The sequence below is a fragment of the Vespa crabro genome, chromosome 1, assembly GCF_910589235.1.
Source record: "Vespa crabro chromosome 1, iyVesCrab1.2, whole genome shotgun sequence".
Lineage (NCBI taxonomy): Eukaryota > Metazoa > Arthropoda > Insecta > Hymenoptera > Vespidae > Vespa > Vespa crabro.
The window spans coordinates 17,644,784-17,657,178 of NC_060955.1; the positions used below are offsets into that span (position 1 = coordinate 17,644,784).

At 32.8% G+C, this 12,395-nt stretch overlaps 2 protein-coding genes across 5 annotated transcripts in view; one reads left to right on the plus strand and one right to left on the minus strand.

Annotated features, from left to right (window-relative positions):
* Positions 1 to 7,464, minus strand: part of LOC124427736 (synaptotagmin-10-like) — a 33,863-nt gene extending 26,399 nt beyond the window's left edge. Inside the window, exon 1 of the mRNA XM_046971036.1 lies at positions 6,996 to 7,464. Within this exon, the coding sequence (XP_046826992.1) occupies positions 6,996 to 7,086 (91 nt within the window). The 5' untranslated portion in view covers positions 7,087 to 7,464. The remainder of the gene's footprint in view (positions 1 to 6,995) is intronic.
* The window catches only part of LOC124427752 (adenylate kinase 7-like), a 71,726-nt gene that overhangs the window by 6,406 nt on the left and 52,925 nt on the right, over positions 1 to 12,395 (plus strand). The window contains exon 3 of one of the 4 annotated variants that reach the window (XM_046971061.1): positions 3,825 to 5,207. The exons of the other annotated variants lie outside the window; for them this stretch is intronic. Coding sequence (XP_046827017.1) covers positions 3,825 to 4,145 — 321 coding nt within the window. The 3' untranslated portion in view covers positions 4,146 to 5,207. Of the gene's footprint in view, positions 1 to 3,824; positions 5,208 to 12,395 lie in introns of those variants that run through there. 4 annotated transcript variants of the gene reach the window in all.

A 12,395-nucleotide genomic window follows, 5' to 3' on the forward strand; every position in this document is an offset into this window, starting at 1 on the left:
CTTCCCTTTTGAAATTCCAATGCTTTCCGAACTTATCTCTTTTTAATATACGGAAATGTTTTGTCCTTTCGTTGATGAAAAGAAAGGAAAAAAAAAGACCTAACTTCCCTCGGCCTTTTCTCTTTCTTTCTCAGTGCGTATACAAATTTAAAAAAAAAAGTTATGTTTTTTATAAAAAAAATACTTTTCCGTTCCTATTTTTGTTCCTTTTGTCTTTTTTTTTTAAGAATATCGTTTAGAGTCCTAAATTCCTTGGCTTTTATTGTTGTAACAATGGAAACAATTCGAGATGATAAACTCTGAACTTTCGTTGACGTATTTTCTTACGTCAACATATATGATGTAACTTAACCGAACAGATAGTATAGCGAATGTATAACTATTATGGATTTTATCGTAGGTTGAAGAAACGCGTCATGTGTTCAAAAATTCATCCTTAGAAAAAACCCGAGAGAAAGAGAGAGAGAGAGAGAGGGAGAGAGAGAGAGAGAGAGAGAAAGAGGGGGAGAGAGTAATCAAAGTTGGATATATTACTTGACAATCAAAGAAAATTGCTCGTTATGATGTAGGGTAATATGAAATGATAATACGATTAGTAAGCGTTGAGAGAAGAATATACCGTGGAATCGGTATTTTTATTGACGTCATTGAAAAATAAGTGAAGGACAAATACTTGGACTTATCTTCGTTCTGACTTGTTCGTTGGAAATGATTTTATTTTATGAAGATCCGCTTTTCTCATATAATATAGGTATAGATGTAAGTAGATCGTCATCGTATGCGCTATAAAATAACGATAAAAAATTATCGCGGAAGGTTCGGTTCCACAAGTCAAGTATCGTTTTAGTATAAAACACCGTTCATGTTTGTCTGAAAAGAAAAACAACGTGGAAGATCCATTAAGGAAAATAAAGAAGAAAAAAAAAAGAAGAAAAGAAAAATAAATCTATTTCAACCATCAAAGAAAATTTATTGTCATTCGTACGTCTCTTTCTATTCTGTACCATTTGAATTTATTCCCGATAAGATTTGTCGTGTTATTAAGAGCAATGTAACAACATGCGATGAATAATATAAAAAAATATCATAGAGATAACTAAACAGACGCAAATTTTCATAGGTTGCCATGTTAACGGTAGATAATTTGCATATTGCATCAAATACCGGTCGGACAAATATTATCGTCAAAGTAGATTTCTTCGAGCGCAAGTGATTTATGTGCGTGATGCTTTCAACGATAGTATGGACTTCATTAGATATTGGTACGTTGAGTTACTCTACGGAGGTAACAGTATTGGTTTAGTGTGTCAATATTCATTGGATAGTGACATTAGCTAATGCGATTTATTCTATTTGTATGTAACACATGCGTTAAGTAAATATATTTACTTCGACGATTTACTTATTTAAATTTATCAGTAATTTTTCATTATTATTAATAATAGATTATAATTATCAATTATATAAATTATTATCATTGTTATCAATAAATTTATATATTACGTCGGTAGATTATTTCAAATGTGTTTCAACGAAAATACTTATTATACTTTCACTATCGTCGATATGAAAGGTTTATACGATAAATTTAACGTTTATTTCGTAATGTTACATAATGTCATTTCATATTTAGTTTATATTCGAAAAATAATTTTCTTATTCTAAAATATTCGATTATAAGACTGGACAAGACATTCTTTTAAAAAGACATACTTTTAAAGCATGGGTATATATATTAAACGATGCGACTGCTCTCAATCCATCAATCGCTCTATTAAGGATAAAGTACCGCTAATAATTGGAAAATATGAATACATTCCCTTCAATCAGTACACGCGACTGGATGTTGCGTCTATAATGTCATTAAAGTTTATCGATCGAAAACATTGAAATTATACCGCCTTTTTTGCTTGCTTCTTTTTTATCTTCTTTTTTTTCTTTTTATCGGCACTCTCGAGAATTCTAATTTCTATTTATTCAACATTCAAACAACTTTCCGATTTTTTTAAGGATCCTTTATCCCTTTATCTCTTATATTTAAATTTATCATTTTATCGTTTATATTTAAATTTGTCGTTCAAAATTGTCAAAAAACTTTGACGTGAAAGACAATACGATTTTGAATGCAATAAAAATTACAATTTTAATATATTAGTTTTATATGAAAACAAGAGATTGTACTTGGATTAGAAAGGATCGATATAACGTATTTACATACAGGGTGTTCTCTTTGAATCGTAATTGCTCGTTTTCACTTGGAAAATAACGCAAATATTAATTAATTTGTATAAATACACGATCAAGGTCTGTCGAAGATGCAAGAGCATTCGAATATTAACGAATGGAGTTAATCCTTGATAAAAAAAAAAAAAAAAATAAAAGAAAAAAAATAAAGGAAAAAAAAAATTAAAAACATGGGCAAAAATATGGAAATTTTATACCATTACCTTTGATTCTAACAAAAATCTAATACACGCAGGTTCGAAGTATCTCCATATTGGTAGTCCGATACGTTAATCTAAAATCTACCACCTTATATAACCTCGAAGCTTTTCGAAGCATGGAAGTGAAACATTTTGAGCATCGTCGAATATCGGCCAACCGGAGAAGAATATTCTTTTTTTTTTTATTTCAAACAAAGAGAAAAGAACAGTAGAGGATATACATATAACTAAATTGATAGGAAAGAGAAGGAAATAAAGGAAGAGAGAAGGAGAGAGAGAAAGAGAAAGAGAGGGAAAGAGAGGGAGAGAAAGAGAAAGAGAAAGAGAGGGAGAGAGAGAGAGAAAGAAGTAGAATAAATAAAGGCAAGGAAAATAGGTCGGCCCGTGTTGAAGACTATGAAGAATCGACCTATTTTATAAATGGACTACGCGGTCATCTCAACGGCATTGCGTTGTTTCCTTGACGACATTTCAATCGTGACGTATCTTTGAAAGCAAATATATTCCAATATTTATATATATATATATATATATATATATATATATATTTCTATCAGTTCAACGTACCATTGTGTGTGGGCGAATATCCTACGCGATTATTTCCTGCTGGTTGTTTCGTTCCTCCATTATTTTTCCTTTTCATTTCGCTTTCCTTCCTTTATTTCTTTCAATTTCGATTTCTTTTCTTACTTCCTTTTGATGAAAAGGTATCGTTATTAAAGCGTCATTATATCAAAAGCCTACGTATTTCTTAATTATTCATTGTCTTTCCTCGCACACGGCATATGAAACAGTTACAAACACCTAGTTACCTTTTCTTTTCTTTTATTTCTTTTCTCTCTCTCTCTCTCTCTCTCTCTCTCTCTCTCTCTCTCTCTCTCTCTTTTTCTCTTATTCTTTATGAAAGCTTTCTTTATCCAGAGATATTAAATTTCTTTGAATAAAAACATTCATATGTGTTACTGAGTAATTTATTTCTTCTGCTGAGATATTTTCGGAAAAAATATTAAAAATATAGAATAACTCAGTACGTACAACCAGAAAATGTTTTTTTATTCAACCGCGAATTTACTCTACTTTGTTTATTTCTTTTCTTTCTCTTCATTTTTAGAAAGATATAAAGGTACTTAAAGATACCGAAATACCTTCATTACTTTTATTTTCCTCCCTAACTTTATTCTCTCTCTCTGTCTCTCTTTCCTTCTCTTTTTCAGTAATCATGTATCTTTTTTATCTTTCTTAATCTTATCTACATAAATAAAATATTTAAAGATAAAGATCATGTTTGTATTCATCCTATTCTTCTAATATCTTTATCTTATTCTAGTCTGATCATATCCCGACTGTAACTACTTATGCACCGATTTTTTCTCACAATAGGCCGAGTACTTGTTTAAAGAAAATCCCGAGGGAAAAATGTTTCAGCCCGATCACACTGAAACTATAAGCATGATCCTAGAAAATATGAATAAACTACAAGAAGATATATTTTTAAAAGAAGATGTGCTCGATGATATTGCTATAAGAATTCTAAGCGATAGCTCCAAATTCGAAATCCCGCCATCATTGCACTTGCTCAGAAAAGAGGACTCCAGCGACATTTGCCCATTTACGACGCCCAAGGAGCCATCCTCTATTTACGAAGACAGATCCGAGAGAGAAGAAGATTTCCCAATCAATCGAGATAATGAAAGTAATTGATAACATTTCAAATAGTCCGCGACGAATTATCACTTTCTTTTTTCTTTTCTCTTTTCTTTTTTTTTCACCACACTATTCCATGTCAACATGTTCATGTCAACACAATATTTGCCTCGTCGATATTGTATTATTCCATTGAATTGAATAATGAATGACTTTCTATTCCACATCTATTCGATCAGTGTCCCTCCAAACTTCCTGAGTAGTTCATAATAAATGCAAGAATGTTAAGCTGCACACGATATGAACTGCATTAATCGATCAAACCACATAAACGAGATCCGTTCGGATGTTAACGGATTATTGAAGCTTCGCTAAATGCAACCTATTAATTGTCATATCCTTCCGTATTCTGAAATCATCGTCGCTTAACTCTATCGAATATCATATCAAAACATTTTACACATCTTTATTGATTGTTCGTTGATGATTATAAAACTCCTTTAAAATTTTAATAGGCAATATAATATCATACCATTAGTACTAATATATAATTTATAGTAATAATGTCAACCAGTGTGACATTGCATTATATTTCTCATTGATTATTTCAATCCATACGGAATTTCAATTCAAATGAAATTCATAGTAATGTGAATATCTATTATATAAAGGATGGCTTAAAAATCCTCATAATGAGAATCGATAAATAGGATTAAGTGACATTTATCAAGCATCGAGTATCGAGTATTAACGGGGATTGTAAATAATCGATAGGAAATTATTCATCTTTTTATCATGATTATCTCGAAAGGAAAGTATTTTTTCTACTTTTCTCGCAAGAGGTAAGAGTTCTTTTTCAGCATTTTTTATATGACTAAAATTTATTGTCTAGGAAAATATGTCTCCTAACTTCGCAATATTCTTCTTAAAGTTTTCTCTTGGTAAAGATATAACGGCAAGTTCAATGGCGCATCGAGTTTATCCTTCGAGAGATAACTTCTATACATGTTTTTAAAATGTATAAAAATAAATTTTAAATGTATATCAAGAGATCCAGGATCTTAAGATGATTTTCTTATTTTCGAATTATCCAAGCTTGTGATGTAACATGGAATCATTTATCTCATATAGCATAATATATCAGATCATAATTTATATTAATTATTAAAGAAACATTTTGTTAATCATCATCTCATCGATACGTTTACAATAAATTATATCATTAATTTTTAATTAAATTAATGAAAAAATTTTTTTTATCATAATTATGATATTTATCATAATTAATTAAATTTTTTATCATAATTAACAAATTAATAATTATTGCAGAGTCGTTTTCCATGATAATATCTCGCAGGATCTCAAATTGTTAAATAACAACGTATCTAATTATATTCAAAAATGGTTTCTTCCATCTATTTATATCGATTTTATTAATAAGTAGCACACGAAAGGCATGTGCTTGAAATTCGTCGTCTCCCGAGCGTAGCATAAGTTTTCTGTCGAACTGTCGATAGTCGAGGCCAAGGACGAGGATTCCACATTGTTCTGCGTCTTTAATATGAAGTTAGCGTGCACCGTTTTCCGCGAAGCCTTATAAATTCTCATTCGCTTTTAATATCCCAACCTTCTACTTTTTCTCTCTCTGTCTCTCTTTTTTCTCTTATTCCTCGTTTTATAAAACCAATCGGAAAGGAGTGTCCCAGTTATGCAACACGTAGTTCGATAAATACAATGTTCTCATAAAATTTCGTAAACAATTTTCATAATGCATCGAAACGCAGAATGTAAACTTTTATTTTCAGAATTTACATACGTTTATATTACAAAAATAAATTCGAATTAAAATGTTCATTTTCAAATAAACGAAAATCATACATCGTATTATTGTTAAATATTCACTTAGAGATAATACTATACCCATCGCTCTAATTCTCTTTAATTAAACGCATCTAACTAGGACGTCAAAACGAATCGCTCTTTCAAGGGCGTAATCAATAAATACCCACGTACCACCTCCCCATTGCTCGTAACCGCAAGCGTATTCGAGGTACCAACTAAAACGATCGTTTCGATTTAAGTACTCTTGACCCTGAATATAAAGCTTATTTGTAATCTTCTAATGGTTTACGTTTAAACTGAGTATAATCCTTTCAGAAGGATTTCGACGTTCGTTTATCGATTTTCTAATGCACCGATCGAACAGGATTTAAAATTATAAATAATGAGACTGAAATCTTGAAAAATCTTGAAATATCTCATCTGTGTATTAAATAATTACATTCTTATAAGTATTAAGTCTTTCATCGTCAGCAATTATTAAAGTTTTAACAAGATCTTTTATCTATTTCATGATTTTTGTTGGAAAATTCATTTTATGATAATTGGATTAATTTCAAAGAAGAATTTTGTTACGTGTATGATATTTTGTTACGTGTCAAAATGAAAACAATCATTACGTATCAGTTATCATTACAATGAATGAATATATTAACGAGTAATAAATATTTTATAATGTTTATTGTTATCGTAATAAACAGAAAAAAGCATTCACAGAAAGATCTTCATAGTTTTCATGTACATGTTTATAATAGACATGATAAATATTAATTGATTGTGAAGTAAAAAGAAAAAAGAAAACAATCATGTGTATGAAAGTAAAGTAAAACTCGGACGATCGTCTTTCGCGCACTGTTGCTATATCTGTATCTCCAAACACCTGTTAGATGGTCAGATACTTGCGCGCCGAATAGAATCGTGGTTAAAGCACAGCCATTGAAAGGTAATTAACATCGTCATCGCGAATTCGAAAATAAAATAATCGTCCGTTGTAATATTTGAAGATACATTGATATATAGTAAAAGAGAAAAGAAAAGAAAAGAAAAGAAAAAAAAATCATAACTCACCAGTATGTCCTTGCAAGGAATAATTAGCTTCTTCGCTAGGTACGACCGTCTCTTCTAGTATACTCTCGGATGCCGTTTTGACGATTCCCATTTCTCACGAAAAGAATAGAAAGAATCCTGACAACGTGAGATACTCGAATGATAATACTTGACAGCGAACAAAAAATATATTATAAGAAAAACCGAAGGACGAGATTTTTCTTCCAGATCGAAATTCTTTTTCCACGGTCTCGCTCTCGCTCTCTTTCGATCGTGCCGCACTGTCTGGCTTTGACGGAATGCTCGGCGCCGTTTTGTCCACCTATATTCCGTCTGCGTTCGCGCCTGCGTCTACACCCCCAAACCCCGACACAGTCGTAACAGCACGAGGAGAGCAAGGTAAACCCCTAGGCCAGGGTGAACAGGCTAGTATGTAGACTAATGACGGTGTTGGTGCTGGTGCTGGTGCTAGTGCTGGTGCTGGTGCTGGTGCTGGTACTGGTGCTGTTGCTGGTGCTGTTGCTGCTGCTGCTGCTGCTTCAGCTGCTATTACTTTTAGTAGTTGTAGTAGTGGTAGTGGTGATGCTAGTGAAGGGTATTTGTGTCTGTGGACTGGCTTTGCCCTCTCCCTTTTCTCTCCCACTTATTCTCTCCTAGCTCACCAGACGTACCTACTACACCTCCTCCATCCTTCTCTTCCCTAAGTGCTGTCTATATGCGTGTCTAGCTTGCGTCTCTGTGTGAGTATGCTGCTTTCGTCGTCGCTGCTGATGCTGCCGCTGTAGCTGCTTGGGCGGGGTAGGACAAGTATAGCACAGGGGCAATGTCGACCAACTGGGTCTCGGTGAAGGTCTCGGCTGCTTATTCGTGCCTGATAATATTACACTCTCTTCTCTCTTCTCTCTCTCTCTCTCTCTCTCTTTCTCTCTCGCTCTCTCTCCCTCGATATATATATATATATATATATATATATATATATATAAATATATATAAATATATAAATATATATATATATATATATATATATATATATTTATTTGCTTTTTCGTTTCATCTGTTATGTTTCAATATATATAGGTATATATCGATAGATTTATTCGGATCTTTTGATATCAATTCATGTTTATAAAATTACAATTTCATTTTCAAAGATAGATTTTTTTATTATGTTAAGTAAAGCATGTAAAAACATAAGCTTTAACTTTTTATGAATATTCTTTATTTACCTTTTTACAATATATTTTTATTTTATTTCAATTCTAAATATATTATAATATTCAAGAAAAATAAAAAGAACAGAGTAATATTCTCTATAAATAGTCTTCAAGTCTCATTTTCCTGATAGTATCAACGAGCTTTCCGAGACAATATAGATATTAATACGCAAACTTGATTAGACAGAAATAGTTTCAAAGAGTCAAAACGCATGTATCTTTAATTTTTAATATTAGTATCCTTGTCTCTCTATTTTTAATATTCACGCAGTTTTAACGATACTTTTGTGACTTCTCATTAAAATTGAAGTAAAATGAAAATAAAATTAAACGACATTTGTCGTCTTTCTTCTCCGTTAATAGCAACTAAAATATAGTTCTATCGTTTTCGCCTTTTCAAAATCAAACCCCTACAAAAAGAAAATATTTATTTTTCCGTTAAAGGAAAGTACCTTAGATAGAAACGTTTGCAAGAACGTGGAGAAAGGAGATAAGAGAATTCACTCGATTTAAGTTCCTTTATCGTTGCCTAGAGTACTTAGGTATGCGTTTAAGGGTCAAGGTATACCATTTAAGATTGCTTCATTTCTGTTTTTAATAATTATTTAAAACGCTCGTTAATTTTTAAGAATATAAATACTATCTTTTCTCGAATAAAGGAGTAGATTTAAAATTATATGAGAAATCTATCTGTCTGATCAATGCATCACAACTTATGCAAAAGCGTAAAAAATTCTTGTATAATCCGTAGGACGTTCCATAGGATGTTCCTTTATAATGGTTTCAAAAACAACCGTTCTAAATTAATCGCCTCGCCCTCAGTTTATCTCTTACCCTACATCATTATGTGAACGCCATGCGTGAACAAAAATAATTCTATGGAAAATTTAACGACGGCAATCGATTGATCGATATACGAACATTTGTTTCTAAATAATTTCTTTTTCTGAAGATAAAGGCGAGATGAAAAGTAAAACAAAAAAAAAACAAAAAAAGAAAAAAAGGAAAGAGATAAGTACAAAAAAGTATGAAGGAATTCGAATAAAAGTTTCGACGATTCCCGCTTCCGGTCAATATCGACTCGCCGGGGTAAAAGTCACGTGGCATTCTCCCCCAGAGCTGGCGCGATACTTGTTGCACGCGACGTCCTCGCACGAACAGGAGAGCTTTGCTATTTTAGTGTAACGATTCCTATCGTGCTTCGTATCAAACGATTCTATTTCGTATACAGTATTGGATCGTATCGCTGTGTGTCTTTCTCCTCTCTCTTTCTTTCTCTCTCTCTCTCCCTTTCTCTCTCTCTCTCCCTCTCTCTCTCTCCCTCTCTCTCTCTCCCTCTCTCTCTCTCTTTCTCTCTAACTTTTATCCTCACTTCTTCACTCACTCGTTCTTTTTCTTTCTTTATAAAGGATCTTCGTCGATAGTAGGAGGATAAACACACTCCTAAGCTATACGATGAGGGTGCAAATTTCAAGGACTCCATCGACCCGTGCGAGGTTCATTCAAGGTCGATGCTTCTCCTTCGACCTGTAGAGCAGCCACGCTCCACCCATGTCTTTCCAAGAAAAGAAATTTCTCTCTTTTTCTTTTCTTTTCCTGTAATACCTACTTTCATCCTGTTATTTAAATATTCATATTTATTCATATATGTTAACATAATTAGATTACGCTTGGAATATTATGATTTATTTTCATCGACATGCATACCTATCATATAATATATATATACATATATTAATAGATTTTATTTAATTAAACAACAACTATAATCAAAGGTTAAAAATTTCGAATTTATCCCGTTATCCTACCGCACAGATACGCATCTTGGCAACGCATGCACCTGGATTTCCGTCGAGTTTTCCAGGTGCTACGCTTTCACAGTCCGCACAGTGGCCGTGCGCGCTATCGATCGATCCGAGTTCATTATATGCGAATACGGTGCTCCCTTGGGAACTTTTTCTGCCTTGGAATATCCGTGACATAACCTGGGATAGTGTTCCGGGGACACTGCGCGTATGTCGGCACATGCGCGATCGTTTAACGGATGCCTCCTCAAACTGTTGCAATTAAGAAATCAACGATAATGGTTATTCTTAAGGAAGATGAGGAATAGGAAAATAATATAATTTGTGATACAATTCGATTTATCGAAACTGATTGTCGTCAAGGCCAAGTTGTGAAATTTTTAGAAAGACGAAAAAAAAAGGAAAAGAAAAATAGTAAAAGAAAAAAAAAATCAGCCGAGAAAAGGGAAAAATGTCGAAATTTTTTCTTGCATCTAATGTTTTTTTTTTTCAATCTTTGATGATGAAACTGCAAGACACGGATCTGTAATAAAAATCTTCGAAGTAAATTGCAAAGGTGAACAATAGGAAATCAATCAAGTACTAAGTTAATGAACTCGGATAACTACTTTATACTTATTTTCAAACTTTATCCCGACAAAGTGTAAATTTCGTGGAAATTAACGTCTACATTGGAATAAGTGAAGCGTTTGAAATTATTTAATGAGAGATATTCCATTCTTGATCGATCAAGAAGAGAACAATGTGAAAGAGATTTTGAGATAGTCCATGTCTAAACATTGAATATCGATCGATATCCGCATCTATACTCTTGACGTGTTATTCTCCATTAACTCTATACCCTTTGCTTTCGGAAGAGAGCTTTAAAAAAAAAGAAGTAGATTCCCTGAAAATGAGATTGCTGCGAACATACTACTGAATTTGTATGATCTTTTTCCAAGAGGTAGTCGATTTATTCGATAGAAAGAAATATCTTCAGTGACGTTTCGCTCCTATTAAATTGACATTCTCGTATACAGAATTAAAATACTTTTCAAAGTTTATTTATCGCTTAATATCGATTCTCGGAATACTCGATTTTTTCGATGCAGTGTCTCGAAGTGTTCGATTAAAAATAGAAATGGATGATGATCAACTTCTAGAAAAAGTAACTACTTTAAAGGAGCTTGTTCTAATGAATAAAAAAAGATTTGCATGTGCGTGAAGCACCGGCTGGCTCGATATAATTGAGATAGCCAGGTCGCAGACTGTCAAGGTTACAGGAGCCGGAGCTTCTGACGGCATAGGAGCAGCACGTTATCGATTTAACTTGTTGCATACGTAAACAAAGCTTTCTTCGTCAGTGCGTCGCATGACTACGTATCTATCGTATAAATACGCCAACAGAGAGCAAAAGAGAGAGAGAGAGAGAGAGAGAGAGAGAGAGAGAGAGAGAGGGAGAGAGAGAGAGAACCAGAGAAGATTATCAAGTGTTGGATGTTATTACCATAATTAAAATCTCATGTAGGATCGATTACTTTCGAGATTCGAAGTGACGTGTTCACATCATGTTCGAATGAACAGTTATTTGTGAAAGCAATTTCGCTAATTACAATGGCTACTTCGGTCAATCGATCTTCAACGATCGTAAAACGATTATTGGTTGTTCCCTTTGAAAGAATCTCTTTACGATCTTCGACCTATTTTATCTAATCATTTTAACGACAAAGAAACAAGAATACTTTCGTTACGGTTCTACTCGAGCGAAGACAGCATTATAACCGGTGAGGCGTGAAAGTTTCGTTTCGAATGATTGAGATAAACAATGGAACGCAGAAATTTCTTCCCGATCTAAGCATGAGAAAAGTTTTAGAAAAAGATTTTGCGTTGGAATGAAGGTTGCGTTTGTGCTATTTGTAATAATGGAAACTGAAATGCGATAAAAGATATTATGTAATACTGCAAAAAAAAAAGGAAAATTGAATGAATGAAAAAAAGAAGTAAAAGAGAAGAAAAGTCCATAACTCGATTATATTCATAATTTAATAACGATATATTTTAATCATTACAGTTATTTATTCGTATTAGAAAAAGTATTATAATGATAATAATCATAATCGTTTAGTTTCATACTTACGATCGGAATCGCCCACAAGAGACAAAATGTATGGCAACGAATATTCCACACGACACTTAAGTTATGCTCTACTTACCTTAACGCCCTTGAGGACTCATTAGAGAAGAACTAATTGAAATTAATTTCACTGAATAGAAATCACCACGTGATTTTCTATTACGGATAATCCACACCATATATTATCCGATTTTGTTAGTTATTCGTAAACTGAAGATAATGAGAAATAACTATCAATCACTTTGACGACAATTAAAAGCATTATTTAAAGGTATCGATTAACGTACGT